The 17,739-nt window shown below is 38.1% G+C and overlaps 1 protein-coding gene across 5 annotated transcripts in view; it reads right to left on the bottom strand.

Moving 5' to 3' along the window:
* LOC126183384 (uncharacterized) overlaps positions 1-17,739 on the bottom strand; it is a 173,482-nt gene that overhangs the window by 142,276 nt on the left and 13,467 nt on the right. For all 5 annotated transcript variants that reach the window (XM_049925325.1, XM_049925326.1, XM_049925324.1 and 2 more), the window contains one exon: positions 710-832. In XM_049925325.1, coding sequence (XP_049781282.1) covers positions 710-832 — 123 coding nt within the window. The remainder of the gene's footprint in view (positions 1-709; positions 833-17,739) is intronic.

Below are 17,739 nucleotides of genomic sequence, written 5' to 3'. Positions count from 1 at the left end.
TCTTCATCATCAACAACAACATGCAAGTCACCAAAGTGGGGTCATATAAAAACACTTGCATTAGGTGGACAATCAACACTAGATGGGGTCTCCTAGCCAACAATTTCATACAATAATTTCATTTCAATGCTGATAATCAGGTACTCACCAAGCGCATTACCACTTAGCCTGTCTACTTGAGCAACTTAATGGCTCTAGTCGGTCAGATGACCTTGCAAAGCTTTACTGATGTAGAATGGATATAATTTTTCAAAGTTTCTTCTTTTTCCTCAATAGCTATAAATAAATAAATTACCACATGATGTGGTTTTGTTACTGTTAACTGTCAAGTATTTCTCAAACGCGCTGGCCACCCCGGCTCTCTTGATTGCTTGGGTATCATCATAATCCATCAATCCACCTGTGGGGAATATTGCTCTTATTTTCTCTACCACTTTGGATACCTTAAAACAAACCATAAGGCATGATGATGATGATGATGGCGTGTGACAAGGGCCTCCCATCGGGTAGACCACTCGTCTGGTGCAAGTCTTTCGATTTGACGCCACTTCTAGAAAATCTCCGACCCAGCCGGGAATCAAACCCGGGCCCTCAGGATTGACAGGCTGTCGCACTGACCACTCAGCTACCGGGGTCGGACACCATAAGGCATAAAACACTCAGAAGATCACTTGAAGAGAGAAAAATTTTTATTGACCATTGTACAAACCTTACAAACAGATGTCACTGGTTTCTCCATACACACAGCTGCTTCAGCAGGAACAGGATATCTGTATTTTTCCATATACTCTGTGTTGCCCATCTTCAAAGGTAAAACAGCCGTTTTGTGCACCTAGAACAACAAACATATGCAATTACAAGAATAATAATCAAAACAGATTGAGGCATATGTAAGCTGAGAAACTATTCAGCATCAACTTTAGAAAGGATTATGGTTTTAATGATGTAGGTAGGATTAGATTACACGAATAATTAATTCTATAGATCCAAATTAAATAACAGAAACTTAATTTAGTAAGTGTTAACCACTGCTATTAGCAAGTCATCCTATCAAAATTCAACCACAGAACTGGCTGGCATATCAGTGTTTCTCGGACCAAGCAAGATGACAAGAATGCAAGACTGGCATCGGACCAAATGGATCTTGCCCAGAATAGATTTTAGTCTTGAAACTAACTCTCAGACATAAAAAATTACAATACGAAAGTAGTTTGCACCTTCATAGATTTTAAAAATGTGTACAACTCAGTGGCCCTCTAGTCTCTCCCAAACTCTGAATGAACATGGTTTGGACTCCATAACTACTTCAATTACTAGTGAAACACTGCTTTTGTTGTGGTGGTTTTCAGTCTGAAGACTGGTTTGATGCACTACCCTATCCTGTGCAAGCCCTTTCATCTCTGCAAGTTACATCCTTCTGAATCTGCTTATTATATTCACCCCCCACCCCTGCAATTTTCAATACCAAATTCATGATCCCTTGATGTCTCATTTATATTTAGTGAAGCTGAAGATCAACAGCAGAATGGACAGTGAAAAAAATAAACAAAGGAGTAAAAACTGCCTGAAATGCTTTTGATAAATTGCATAGCATTTTCAAAGCAAAACTTTCCCCTTGTCTGAAAGGTAACATTAACAATCAGTAAATGTTACCAGTTTTGACTTATAGCAGCGACACCACAAACTTTTCATGCAAAAAAAGTCGAAATGGAGGAATGTTTAGTGAGAATGGAGAAATGCAAGATGAGAACTATTAGCAGAAACAGGTAAACAATCACAAATAAATTAGGAATTAGACTGAAACGGAAAACAATAATTGTGATCGTAATGAAAATGAGAGAGTCACATAAAACATGTAGGGTGGCAAATTCATAGTAGATGGATGAAGAAAGTTATTTGCTAGATTCAAGGAGATGCAAAATTTGAAATAACTTAGTGGTAGGTGGATAGATGACTTTATAAATCTACAAATGCAATATGGACGCCTATGGCTGTTAACCATAATGCAAGGTGAAGTACGGAGGTGATTTTTACCCATCAGTGCATGTCAAACTTTTCCTGGTGAATCTTACAACAGAAACTTGTTACCACTGCATTTTTCCTAATACACAGCAGCTGATATGGTATGAGAAGAGATAAGACAGAAAGTCAACTAGACAATCAACTAGAGAATAGGCAGATCCTTGAAAACAGACATAACCAGAAATGAATACAGGAGGAGGAACATATGTCAGAAAATACAGTTTGAGAGGACAAAAGGATCCTCTGCAAAAAATGAAGAGGTTACGAATGGTGGAAACAATCTGATGATCAACTTCTGGAGTACCTCTGGATGAACACATCGCAGGAGCAACAAGAAGCACGAATGATGGAATACTTTCAAGGACCTCTTTTACGGTAATTCGATGCAAACCATTCACTCATATATCTTAAATGGCTTGTACTATTGGCAAAACGTACCATTAACATACAACCAATGACTGATAAAGAGAATGGAATAACATAGTGAAATTTATTTAATTAATTATTTATTTGTTCTCTGACCATTTGGCACAACCGTACAAGACATGTCAGATACAATATGGGGAAAAAAAATTACACACACACACACACACACACACACACACACACACACACACACACACACACACACACACACACACACAGAGAGAGAGAGAGAGAGAGAGAGAGAGAGAGAGAGAGAGAGAGAAGGATACAATCACGAAAGAACAGGACAGGAAGCTGACCATGGGCAGTGCAAGTCAGGATCACCAGATGAGGTACAAAATCCTCTCATCATGAATGAGGGGTCCAGGGGTTTAAAACTACATGAGCCACCTAACTCAGTATACGATTTGGAAAGAAACCCACAATACCTAGTCTACACAGATCTTAAAAGTACATGAAAGTGAACCACATTAGTTTAAAATGAAGAGGACTTTAAATTACTCTGAACCTGTAGTGCAACAAACATGCTGGCAAAGTTTCAAAAAACTTAAGACCTTTATCTATTTCTTGTGGGATCAATATAATATTCTGAAAGAAAATGTATCTTACGAATTTCATGTCTGCCTTTTCTACGTTCATGAGGCAGGTAATGATGCACTTCTTTTGTATATAAAAGTACAAATATTTATTTAATTTCAGATAATTAGTTGCATGATGCACCAGCTTATCATCCATTATGTCAGTTTCTCTGCAGCAAGTGACAGCAGAACTATGTGTTATTTTAATCCTGGTAAAATTTATTTTGTTTTCAAAATTTTCTGCTCACAACACACAATTTTACCTGCATGGGCAATGTCAACAAAGTACAAATTACAACATTCCTTTTTACAATATTCTATTATTAAATAATTCAAACAACAGAGGGCAATAATAATAGAACTAAGGCTTTCATGACCAGATGACACTGCTGTTGGTGAACTTCATGGGGTATAAGGTTGTAATCCACGAAACTCTTCTGTTCCTAATATTCTGTCCATAACTGCACTGGACATCTTAAGAGGTGTTGCTCCTCCATTGAGTCTTGTCAACTGATGGGTCGGACGTCTGAGAGCGACATATACACAGTAGAAAATTGGATGTGGCCAGTAACGTGACAAGTAGAGATGATCCTTGTCAAAGATAAAAAACCACTTAATGATTCTGCTAAGCTGCAGTCCATTTGCTGCTTAATTTCATGGTCTGTTCTTTCCTATTAAAATTATTCCTATATTTATATACTTCAATGGCTTCTATACATAGATATGGATAACAGTTCGTCATCATAGATAAAATTTTTGCTTCAGAAAACTTCACTTTGTCACTTCATGACTGAAGAGCATGCTCTGCTACGGCCGATTTGACTATTTTCTCCAGTTGGCAAAGACTTTTTTTTGTTCCTTTTGCTGTGCACTCATGCTTCTCTTAGTTGTTCCAATATAAACTTTACCACATGTATTCAGAATTTTATATACATCACATGCTGATAGAGGAGAACATTTACAATTTATAGATCCTAGTGCTTGACCTATTTTCTTTGTTGGTCTAAAAACCAGTCTAATGTCATGTTTCTGTAAAATCTTTACAATCTGATCCATTACTTTTTTAATGTGTTTCGTGCTTGTCCTTTAGCCTTCCATTATTTGTTCGTAAAATTCTGTTTACTTCTTTCCCTGAGTAGCTATTATTCTTGAAGGGCTGCTTCACATATATTAATTTGGTGTCTAGGTATTCCAGCATCCAAATCCTTTTGACTCTATCAACAACACTTTTATTGGCACTTCCCCTTTGTTGTGGATGGTGATATGAGTTCTGTCCATGTGTGTTAATTTTTTGAAAACTTTATGTTCCAAACTTCCAACAGTCTGTCTCATAACTAAAAGATCCAAGAAAGATATTTTGTCATTATTTTCTATTTCCATGGTGAACTGGGTTTTTGGAGTTATATTATTTAGAAAACCAAAGAACTCATCCACATCTTCTTTACCATGTGACCAGACCACAAATGTGTTACCCACAAACTGATACCATAGAGATGGTTTCTTATTTACTGTTTCTAAAGCTGACTTCAGATTTCTCCATATAGAAATTACCTATTGCAGGACCCAATGGTTTACCCATTACTACACCATCAAGTTGCTCATGAAACTCATCATCACATTCGAACTGACTGGAAGCAAGACAATGTCTGAGAAGAATAGACAAATCTCCTGGAAAAATATCCATTACAAAAATTTTAACTGCATTAACTGGACTCATAGTTAATAAGGACACTATGCAAATCTTATAAGAATATCTATTAGCCTTTCAATTTTCTCTATAAAATGATGCAAGTCTTTTATATATCAGTCAGTTTTCCCAATACATGGCTGTATATGAGTAGCCAGATATCTTGCTGTTTCATACATAGGAGATATGATAGCATTAACAATGGGTCTGGCAGGAAGATTTTGGCAGGCTGATGGCCTACCCAAAATTCATTCTATGACAGAAAGCTCCGATCTTCAATAAAGCTCATTTTTCTTCTTTATGAATGGAAACAAGATTGATTGTGCGGCCATTCTCCACAGCAAGCACAGAAACACTTGTTTTGTCAATAAAATCATGTTCTCTTGTTGCAACTTATTTATTTTTCCCAGATGTATTTCACCTTTTACTTACTCTAAGGTATCTTCAGTGGGATCTAGAACGATATAGTTTTGTTATCTTTAGATTATCAAACAGTTCACATCACATTTTTATGTAAATAAGTAATTATTTACAGTTTGTTGGCATCTGCATTTCCTCTCATCTGATCTGGAGGTCACACAATCCATTTCCAAAACAGAAGCACAACTTTGTATTCTGAACTTTTCCTTTCACACTGTTCACCATGTTTCTCTTTCTTCTTTGTGGTGCACCATTATTTTTTTGCCACTAGTTATAATTCCAATCCCAAAGAAAGCAGGTGTTGAAAGATGTGAAAATTACCGAACTATCAGTTTAATAAGCCACAGCTGCAAAATACTAACACGAATTCTTTACAGACGAATGGAAAAACTAGTAGAAGCCGACCTCGGGGAAGATCAGTTTGGATTCCGTAGAAATACAGGAACACGTGAGGCAATACTGACCTTACGACTTATTTTAGAAGAAAGATTAAGGAAAGGCAAACCTACATTTCTAGCATTTGTAGACTTACAGAAAGCTTTTGACAATGTTGATTGGAATACTCTCTTTCAAATTCTAAAGGTGGCAGGGGTAAAATACAGGGAGGGAAAGGTTATTTACAATTTGTACAGAAACCAGATGGCAGTTATAAGAGTCGAGGGACATGAAAGGGAAGCAGTGGTTGGGAAGGGAGTAAGACAGGGTTGTAGCCTCTCCCCGATGTTATTCAATCTGTATATTGAGCAAGCAGTAAAGGAAACAAAAGAAAAATTTGGAGCAGGTATTAAAATCCATGGAGAAGAAATAAAAACTTTGAGGTTCGCCGATGACATTGTAATTCTGTCAGAGACAGCAAAGGACTTGGAAGAGCAGTTGAACGGAATGGATGGTGTCTTGAAGGGAGGATATAAGATGAACATCAACAAAAGCAAAACGAGGATAATGGAATGTAGTCGAATTAAGTCGGGTGATGCTGAGGGAATTAGATTAGGAAATGAACCACTTAAAGTAGTAAAGGAGTTTTGCTATTTGGAGAGCAAAATAACTGATGATGGTCGAAGTAGAGAGGATATAAAATGTAGACTGGCAATGGCAAGGAAAGCGTTTATGAAGAAGAGAAATTGGTTAACATCGAGTATAGATTTAAGTGTCAGGAAGTCGTCTCTGAAAGTATTTGTATGGAGTGTAGCCATGTATGGAAGTGAAACATGGACGATAAATAGTTTGGACAAGAAGAGAATAGAAGCTTTCGAAATGTGGTGCTACAGAAGAATGCTGAAGATTAGATGGGTAGATCGCATAACTAATGAGGAAGTATTGAACAGGATTGGGGAGAAGAGAAGTTTGTGGCACAACTTGACCAGAAAAAGGCATCGGTTGGTAGGACATGTTCTGAGGCATCAAGGGATCACCAATTTAGTATTGGAGGGCAGCGTGGAGGGTAAAAATCGTAGGGGGAGACCAAGAGATGAATACACTAAGCAGATTCAGAAGGATGTACGTTGCAGTAGGTACTGGGAGATGAAGAAGCTTGCACAGGATAGAGTAGCATGGAGAGCTGCATCAAACCAGTCTCAGGACTGAAGACCACAACAACAGTTATAGCTATTTGTTCGAACACTGTGTTTTACACAACATAAATATTGTGGGTTCATTATGTGGTGGTTTGAGTTTTAGTGTGTTAAATAGGAATGTAATAGCTGTTAGAGTGTGACTGAAAGCTTTGGTGATCAGCTGGTCTGAGTTTTGGTTTAAATGTTATGTGGAGGGGTTCATGAACATGTGAGTGAATGGATGTTGGTTGTTGTTGTTGTTGTTGTTGTTGTTGTTATGATAATAAACCTCTTTTGGAGCGTTATTCTATTATTTTATCTATCACTGTAAACAATAAATTGTCTGGCATGTGTACTTTATTATTCAACAGGTTTTTCTTTTCTGCTTGGTTTTCTGCATGTGGTAATTTTCTTGTGGAGTTAGGTGGTGTTTCTTATTGTTGATTCTAATTATTTTCATGTCTTCTTCTCTAGTGGTTGGTTTGTGGTTAGGTTCTCTTAGGTGTTCTGCAAATGTGGAGTGGTTTGTCCCATACTTCAAGGTTCTCATGTGTTCTTTGTATCTGATATCAAATGTTCTACCTGTTTATCCTATATATCTGCTATCACAAGTGTTGCACTGTAGTTGATTATACCTGCTTTCTGGTACATGTGTCTCTTTTTCGTCAGTTTTTGAGTGTATTTTTGTATAGAATTGTCTGTTGTGTATGCTATGTTTGTTCTCTGCCTTTTGAAAATGTTGGTTATTTTATGTGTGAGTGTGTTTATATGTCATTGTGTACCATCTTGTGTTTTCTTTCATATTCTTCTGATTATTCTGTTTCTTTGCGATGGTTCTGAGTATGTGTGGTTTGGTGCTTTCTGCTTTTATTTTACATTAAATTTTGTTATTTAGCTTTGTGACTATGTTACTATTATAATCATTGTTTTGTGCTATCTGCATTATTAGGTCCAGTTATTTTTGGTAGTTTTCTTTGGTGAGTGGCACTGTGTGAGTCTATGAAGTTGTGTTGAAGTACTGCTTGCTTTTGTGAGACTGGGTGGTTTGAGGATTGGGGAATGATTATGTCTGTTGCTGCAGTTTTATAGTAAATTTCAAACATATGCTTATTTTTTGTTTTTTGAGTGTTATATCCAGAAAGTTAATTTCGTTATTCTGTTCTTTTACAATTTTGAATTTTGTTATGTACCTTGTTGATGTCAGTATTTAGTATTCCAATTTTTGTTTGTGGTTTATCTATTAAGCAAAGGCTGTCATCCGTATACCTGAATGAATATAATATGTTGTATTCTTTTGTTACTATTTTTGTGAAAATGATCTGTTCATTATAGTTTACAAAAATACTTGCTAAGGCTCCTGAAATTGGGGATCCCATTGGTAATCCATCTTCTTGTATATAAAATTTGTTATTGAATTGGAAGTAATTTTTGTTCTGTTATGAGTTTGATTAATGTGTGTATTTCATTAATCTGTTCAATGAGGAGTTAACTATAAGTTGTCAGGTTCTTACCTGTGATTTCTATTGTTTCTGGTACTGATTTGTTGGAATACATGCTTTCTATACCGAATGAGAGGAAGATTGCTATGTCTGTGATTTTTATATCTTTTATTTGTTGTATTAGATTTGTAGTATTTTTAATGGTTCTGTCTTCATGTACTTTGAAATTTTCAGACAGTAATTTTAACATGCATCCTGCAAGCTTTTAAGTGGGGGATTTTCTGAAATCCAGTATTGGTCTCACAGGAAGAGTCGGTTTTTGCGTCTTTGGTTGGCTTCAGAGGACAGGTGCAGTGGGATTAATCTGTGTCAGCTTTCTTTTCTCTGTGTTATCCGGTATGATGTCTATATTTTTCAGAGTGTTTCTTACTTTTGTCTGGAATCTGTTTCTTGGGTCTGATTTTAATTTTTAATGTTATTTTGTAAGATAAATTATTGTATTTTTTCAATGTATGGTTCTTTGTCCATAAGTACTACTGTGTTCCCTTGTCTTGTTTTTAAATAACATTTTCATGTTTTCTCCTAAGTTTTCTGAGTTTTGTAGATTCTGTGTTTTTGTTGCTTTTGTGTTGTGTTTTCATACCTGTTATTATATTATGGATTCCTTTTTTTTTACTGTTTCTCTAGTTAATCCAATGTTGACACTGATGCTTTCATTCCTAACCAGAGAACTAGTAAAATAAAAGAAACTCATAATATAATAACCAGTATGAAACCACAACAACACAAAACAACAAAAACTCAATCTGTAAAACTCAGAAAAATTCAAAATCAAAATATTACCATTTAAAAAGCAGACAAGAGGAACACAGTTGTACTTATAAACAAAGAACAATACACTGAAAAATTACATGAATTCATCTTACAAAATAACATTAAAAATTAAATTCAGACCCAACAAACAGATTCCAGACAAAAATAAGAAACACTGAAAAATATAAACGTCGTACCGCATAACACAGAGAAAAGAAAGCTGACACAGATAAATCACACTGCACCTGTCCTCTGACGCCAACCAAAGATCCATACAAACCGAATCTTCCTGTGAGGCTAATAATGGATTTCACAAAATCCCCCAACTTACAAGCTTGCAGAATGAGTGTTAAAATTACTGTCTGATAATTTCAAAGTACGTGAAGACAGAACCATTAAAAATACTACACAGCTAAATAACAAATAATAGATATAAAAATCCCAGACATAGCAACACTCCTCTCATTCGATACAGAAACCATGTATTCCAACGTACCAGTATCCAGAAACAATAGAAACCACTGATAAGAAGCTGAAAACTTAAAGTCAACTCCCTGACGAACAGATTAATGAAATATGCACATTAGTAAAACTCATAATAGAACAAAAATACTTCCAGTTCAATAATGAATTTTATTTACAAGATGGATTACCAATGGGGTCCCCAGTTCCAGGAGCCTTAGCAAATATTTTTGTAAACCACATTGACTGGATCATTTTCACAAAAATGGTAGCAAAAGAATAGAACATATACTGGTTCAGGTATATGGATGACAGCCTTTGCTTAACAGAAAACCACAAACAAAATTTGAAAAACTACATACTGATATCGACAAGGTACATAAAAACATAAAATTCACAATTGAAAAAGAACAGAATAATGAAATTAACTTTCTGGATACAACAATCAAAAAACAAAAAATATGCACATGATTGAAATATACTATAAACCCACAGCAATGGACATTATCATTCTCCAATCCTCAAACCACCCACTCTCACAAAAGCAAGCAACACTTCTACACATGCACCATACACTCAACACAGTGCCACTCACCAAAGAAAACTACCACAACTAACTGGACACAATAATGCAGACAGCACAAAACAATGGTTACAATAGTAACATAGTCACACAGCTAAACAACAAAATTAAAAGTAAAATAAAAGCAGAAAGCACCAAACCACAAACAATACAACAGAACCAAACACAAATACTCAGTACCATAACAATTAAACAGAATAATCAGAAGAATATGAAAGAAAACACAAGATGCTACACAATGTAGATAGAGTCAGAAGTTCCATGCAGCGTTTTGTGGATGATGCTGTAGTATACAGAGCAGTTGCAGCATTACAAAATTGCAGCGAAATGCAGGAAGATCTGCAGCGGATATGCACTTGGTGCAGGGCGTGGCAACTAACCCTTAAAATACACAAATGTAATGTATTGCGAATACATAGAAAGAAGGATCCTTTATTGTACGATTATATGATAGCGGAATATATGGGAATATGGGTACGGAACGATTTGAAGTGGAATGATTATATAAAATTAATTGTTGGTAAGGCGGGTGCCAGGTTGAGATTCATTGGGAGAGTCCTTAGAAAATGTAGTCCATCAACAAAGGAGGTGGCTTACAAAACACTCGTTCAACCTATATTTGAGTATTGCTCATCAATGTGGAATCCGTACCAGGTCGGGTTGACAGAGGAGATAGAGAAGATCCAAAGAAGAGTGGTGTGTTTCGTCACAGGGTTATTTGGTAAGCGTGATAGCGTTATGGAGATATTTAGCAAACTCAAGTGGCAGACTCTGCAAGAGAGGCGCTCTGCATCACAGTGTAGCTTGCTGTCCAGGTTTCGAGAGGGTGCGTTTGTGGATGAGGTATTGAATATATTGCTTCCCCCTACTTATACCTCCTGAGGAGATCACGAATGTAAAATTAGAGAGATTCAAGTGCGCACGGAGGCTTTCTGGCAGTTGTTCTTCCCGCGAACCATATGTGACTGGAACAGGAAAGGGAGGTAATGACACTGTCACGTAAAGTGCCCTCCGCCACACACTGTTGGGTGGCTTGCGGAGTATAAATATAGATGTAGATGTAGAATGGCATACAGACACTAACTCAGAAATAAATAGCCAACATTAAAAACACACAACAACAACAGGGAACAAGCACATCATAAACAACAGACAAATCTATACAAAAATACACCCAAGAACTGACAAAAAACAGAGACATATACCAGAAATCAGGTATAATCAACAACGGTGTAACACTTGTGATGGCAGTTACTTAGGAAAAACAGGCAGAACATTTGATGTCAGTTACAAAGAACACATGAGAACCTTGAAGTATGAGACAAACCACTCCACATTTGCAAAACACCTAAGAGAACATAACCACACACCAATCGCTAGAGAAGAAGACATGAAAATAATTACAATCAACAAAAAACTACACCTCCTAACCCCACAAGAAAATTACCACTTACCAAAAACCAAAGCAGAAAGTAAAACCCTGTTGAATGACAATCACTCACTTGTCTACGATCACCTCCACAGGACATTTAAACCAAAACTCAAATCAGCTGATCACCAAAGCTTTCAATCACTCTCTAACAGCTATCACATTCATACTACAACACAAACTACCACCAACCAACCCCCCCCTCCCCCCCCCCCCACCACCACCCCCCCCCCACCCCCAAACACACACACATCTAAACATATAACACCATTAATAGATGATAGTTTTCAACTGCACATCGTTAGGTTGGCAACATGCAAGTAAAAAAACCAAACAGGTGGGAACACATGATGAACTCGCAATACTGATGTCATTAAGAGCACAGTGTTCGAACAAATAGGTATAACTAGTGGCGGAAGAATAATACTGCACCACAAAGGACGAGGAGAAATGTGGTAAACAGTGTAAAAGAAAAACTTCTGAATACAAAATTGTGCTTATGTTTCAGAAATGAAGTGGTAGTGCAATCTCCAGACCAGATGACAGGAAACGCAGATACCAACAAATGGCAGGTAATTACTTCAAATGGTTCAAATGGCTCTGAGCACTATGGGACTTAACAGCTGTGGTCATCAGTCCCCTAGAACTTAGAACTACTTAAACCTAACTAACCTAAGGACATCACACACATCCATGCCCGAGGCAGGATTCGAACCTGCGACCGTAGCAGTCGCACGGCTCCCGACTGAGCGCCTAGAACCGCTAGACCACCGCGGCCGGCGGTAATTACTTATTTACATAAAAAAGGTGATGTGAACTGTTTGATAATCTAAAGATAACAAAACTGTATCATTCTAGATTCCAATGGAGATGCCTTAGAGTAAGAAAAAGATGAAACACTTCTGAGAAAAATAAATTAAGTTGCAGCAAAAAAGGCGGTTTTATTTAAAAAGGTAGGTAAAGTCTGATAAAGTAATCTACTTCCCAAAATTCATAAAACTGATCTTCCTCTGAGACCCATCATTAGTGCTATCAATTCTTGATGTATGAAATAGCAAGATATCTGGCTACTCATTTACAGCCATACATTGAGAAAACTGACTGATACATGTAAGACTTGCATCATTTTATAGAGAAAATTGAAAGGCTAATAGTGGCTCCTGAAGATAGCCTTGCAAGTTTTGACATAGAGGCTTTATTCACTATGATCCCAATTAATGCAATTATGATTCTTATAGTGGATATTTTGCCAGTAGATTTGTTTGCTCTTTTCAGACATTGTCTTACTTATAGTTAGTTCCAATGCAATGGTGAGTTTTATGAGCAACTTGATGGTGTAGCAATTGGTAACAGATTAGGTCGTGCGATAGTTAATTTCTATATGGAGAAATGTGAAGCCAGCTTTATAAAATGCAAATAAAAAACAATCTCGATGGTATCAGTTTGTGGATAACACATTCGTGGTCTGGTCACATGGTAAAAAAGGTTTGGATGAATTCTTTGGTTTTCTAAATAAAATCCAGTTCACCATGGAAATAGAAAATGACAACAAAATACCTTTCTTGGATCTTATAGTTATGAGAAGATAAGGTTTTCGAAAAGCCAACACACGCGGACAGAGATTTACAGGAGAACTCGTATCACCATCTACAACAAACGGAAAGTGTCATTAAAAGTGTTGTTGATAAAGCCAAAAGGATTTGCATGCTGGAATACCTAGACACCAAATTAACATATGTGAAGCAGGCTTTCAAGAATAATGGCTACTCAAGGAAAGAAGAAAACAGAATTCTATGACCAAATAATGGAAAGCTAAAGGACAAGCATGAAACACATTAAAAACGTAGCAGATCAGATTGGAAAGATTTTACAGAAACATGGCATTAGACTGGTTTTTAGACCAACAAAGAAAATAGGTCAAGCCCTCTGATCTGTAAAGGGTAAATGTTCTCCTCTTTCAGCATGTGACGTATATAAAATTCTGTATACATGTGGTAAAGTTTATACTGGAACAACCGAGAGTAGAATGAAGACATGGCAAAAGGAACACAAAAGTATTTGCCGACTAGGGAAAACAGACCAATCGGCTGTAGCAGAGCATGCTATTCAAGAACACATGGCTGAAGGAACACAAAAGTATTTGCCAGCTAGGGAAAACACACCAGTTAGATGTAGCACAGCACTCTCTTCTGCCATGAAATGACAAACTGAAGTTTTCTGAAACAAAAATTGTATCTACAATGACTAACTATTACGTCGAGAAGCTATTGAAATATATAAATATATGGTTAATTTTAATAGGAAAGAAGAGAGCATGAAACTAAATGACATATGGACTTTGTCTTTGGCAAGACAACAACTGATAGTTATGTTTTACCTTTGACAAGGATCATCCCTGCCTGTAACATATAACTCCAGTCATGCCTCCTTTTCTACAGTATATATGTTGCTCTCAGATATCTGATCCATCAGTTGGCAAGACTCAGTGAAGGGAGCAACACCTCTGAAGATGTCCAGTGGAGTTCTGAACAAAACATTAGGGACAGAGAGTTTTGTGGATCACAACCTTGTTCACTGAAAGGTTTACCAGCAGCAGTAGGGCAATAATTAATTCTGTAGTGCAGAGTTGGTTTAATATGGAATTTAGTACTATGCTTATTTCCAGAACAGGAGTGTTGCCTACTTATAATTCACTTTAAATTCACATAATACAGGCATTTATGGATAATCCACTACATAAGTCACTTTTGAAAAGTATTTCTTGTCAACCACTTAAGATCATTTGGTAGCCAATTATGAACAACAGCTCCTTTGATAAATGAGCTTTTTGCTGTTGAAGTTAATGTTCCGATAACCATATGAATGTCTTATGTCAGGGTTGTGAACTTTATTAGTAACTTCATTATTCCTGGTTTTGACGTTTGTGTCTTCTTTCACTTGCATAAAGGTTTCTAAGCATATACACTGCATAATCGGTGACAGTACTGGAACTGATAACTAGGCATTTTCAAGATGTTCCTTGGTTCACTCTTGTTATGATCCTCAAGGCTCTCTTCTGCAGTATGAAAGCCCTTTTCACATTACTATGGTAGATACTGCCCCCACAGTACTATGCCACACAACAAGGAAAAATATACTAATCCAAAATATACAGTCCTTAGGGTTTAAGGTGTGGTGATTATCACCTCATACACAGACTGGACATTATTTTTTGCAAACATGGTCAACTTATTCCTTTCATAAGAGTCTGTCATCTATATAAAAACCCAAGAATTTACATTCCAAACAGTTTTTTTTTTTTTTTTTTTTTCACAGAATCTGATCATTCACAATCCCTCATCTGTTTTTACTATGCAGTTTGAAGTGGATAACAAATGTTTTTTATGCTAACTTTTCAATTGTTCCTTTCAATGTGGGGTCCTGCCTTTTCAATAACATTTTGAATCTCATCAGTAAGACTGGACTCACTTTCTGCACGACGGATAACAGATGTATCATTGGCACGTATAGTGATCACATGTCTATTATCTAGAGAACATGAGAAGTAATTTGCAGGATATATGAATAGCAATGGACCTAAAATGGAGCCCTGAAGATCACCACAATGTATATTTCTTATTACTGACCAACTCTCTTCAAATTACACACATACACCACTCATCGACGTTTTTGGTAAGTGTGTGTCAAAATGTATTCCTTATATAAGTGTGCTGTCTGTCCTTTCTTTGGACATGTCTGTTCTTTCGGGCATATCTGGAAAAGAAAAAGAAAAAAAGACAGACACCATTCTTGATTCCGCAGCCATACATACACTCCTGGAAATTGAAATAAGAACACCGTGAATTCATTGTCCCAGGAAGGGGAAACTTTATTGACACATTCCTGGGGTCAGATACATCACATGATCACACTGACAGAACCACAGGCACATAGACACAGGCAACAGAGCATGCACAATGTCGGCACTAGTACAGTGTATATCCACCTTTCGCAGCAATGCAGGCTGCTATTCTCCCATGGAGACGATCGTAGGGATGCTGGATGTAGTCCTGTGGAACGGCTTGCCATGCCATTTCCACCTGGCGCCTCAGTTGGACCAGCGTTCGTGCTGGACGTGCAGACCGCGTGAGACGACGCTTCATCCAGTCCCAAACATGCTCAATGGGGGACAGATCCGGAGATCTTGCTGGCCAGGGTAGTTGACTTACACCTTCTAGAGCACGTTGGGCGGCACGGGATACATGCGGACGTGCATTGTCCTGTTGGAACAGCAAGTTCCCTTGCCGGTCTAGGAATGGTAGAACGATGGGTTCGATGACGGTTTGGATGTACCGTGCACTATTCAGTGTCCCCTCGACAATCACCAGTGGTGTACGGCCAGTGTAGGAGATTGCTCCCCACACCATGATGCCGGGTGTTGGCCCTGTGTGCCTCGGTTGTATGCAGTCCTGATTGTGGCGCTCACCTGCACGGCGCCAAACACGCATACGACCATCATTGGCACCAAGGCAGAAGCGACTCTCATCGCTGAAGACGACACGTCTCCATTCGTCCCTCCATTCACGCCTGTCGCGACACCACTGGAGGCGGGCTGCACGATGTTGGGGCGTGAGCGGAAGATGGCCTAACGGTGTGCGGGACCGTAGCCCAGCTTCATGGAGACGGTTGCGAATGGTCCTCGCCGATACCCCAGGAGCAACAGTGTCCCTAATTTGCTGGGAAGTGGCGGTGCGGTCCCCTACGGCACTGCGTAGGATCCTACGGTCTTGGCGTGCATCCGTACGTCGCTGCGGTCCGGTCCCAGGTCGACGGGCACGTGCACCTTCCGCCGACCACTGTCAACAACATCGATGTACTGTGGAGACCTCACGCCCCACGTGTTGAGCAATTCGGCGGTATGTCCACACGGCCTCCCGCATGCCCACTATACGCCCTCGCTCAAAGTCCGTCAACTGCACATACGGTTCACGTCCACGCTGTCGCGGCATGCTACCAGTGTTAAAGACTGCGATGGAGCTCCGTATGCCACGGCAAACTGGCTGACACTGACGGCGGCGGTGCACAAATGCTGCGCAGCTAGCGCCATTCGACGGCCAACACCGCGGTTCCTGGTGTGTCCGCTGTGCCGTGCGTGTGATCATTGCTTGTACAGCCCTCTCGCAGTGTCCGGAGCAAGTATGGTGGGTCTGACACACCGGTGTCAATGTGTTCTTTTTTCCATTTCCAGGAGTGTATACAAGATGAAATGAAAAAATTTCTGACATCAACTGCAATTGGGTGATAAGTAGTTTGAGACAAGTTGGGAAGTTGGGTTGGATGGAAAGCATCCTCAAATAGCTGAAGTGGTTACGGCGACTGCTCACGTAAAGTGCGAAATCCAGGTTCGAGTCTCGATCCAGCACAATTTTTTTTCATCAAAAGCTTTTAAGAGGCCAGGAATTCCCCTGCTGTTTGGGACTTTTCATTTATTTTTTGAAGTACACAAAGGACAAATTGTACTGCTGCTGATACAGCACTAAAATGCTGGAAATCTGCTAATATGTCAGCATTGTTGTAATGTTCCAAGATTCCTTTTAACATTATTTTCTTTTTGTTGAATGCTGAGATTAGGGCAATAGGTCTGTATTTATTAACATACTTTATTTCCCCTTTTGTGTAATGGTTTAACTACAGTCAGTTTCACCTTGTCAGAAAATACAGTTTAATAGATGAACTAATGGTTTCACTTGCTTATGTTTACATTTCTTTAACAGTAGGAAGAAATTTCGCCTAATCCTATTGAATTGTCATTTAAGAGGCTATCAATAAGGTGCAGAATGTCGTCAATGTATACCATAACCACTGCACACCATTTATGTTCGTTATTGAAATAAAATGCAAGCTGTGCATCCAGGTTCATGCAGACATCATTTTTGACAGTCTCTTTAAAGTAAACTCTATAAAGTAATTACTAAAAATATTACCAACTAGGAGATTAGAAAAGTCATTATTCATGGTTAATCCTACACTATTAATTCTAGTTTCTGTTGCAGTGTTTCCGATTTCATTTATAGCTGAACAGCAAGACTTTGAAACATTATTTGAGCTTCAGACTTGTTGGCTCATACTTCTGCTTTTAACCTCCTGCCTTCCTTACACAACTGATATTTGCACTGCTTGTAGAGTTCTTTATCTAACAAAGAGTCAGACAGTCTGTGCAGGCTATACATGTTTTTCATTTTTTCTTTCAGATCTTTTGTTTTAACATCTAACCACACAGGTTTAGATTTTAGATTTTCATGAATACTCACTTGTTTTTAATGTGCACAGTCAGAACTTCTAAAAACA

Source organism: Schistocerca cancellata, chromosome 4 (assembly GCF_023864275.1).
Source record: "Schistocerca cancellata isolate TAMUIC-IGC-003103 chromosome 4, iqSchCanc2.1, whole genome shotgun sequence".
NCBI classification, from domain to species: Eukaryota; Metazoa; Arthropoda; class Insecta; order Orthoptera; family Acrididae; genus Schistocerca; species Schistocerca cancellata.
Note: the sequence above shows the minus strand (reverse complement) of the source record. Positions and strands in the feature narration are given on the sequence as shown.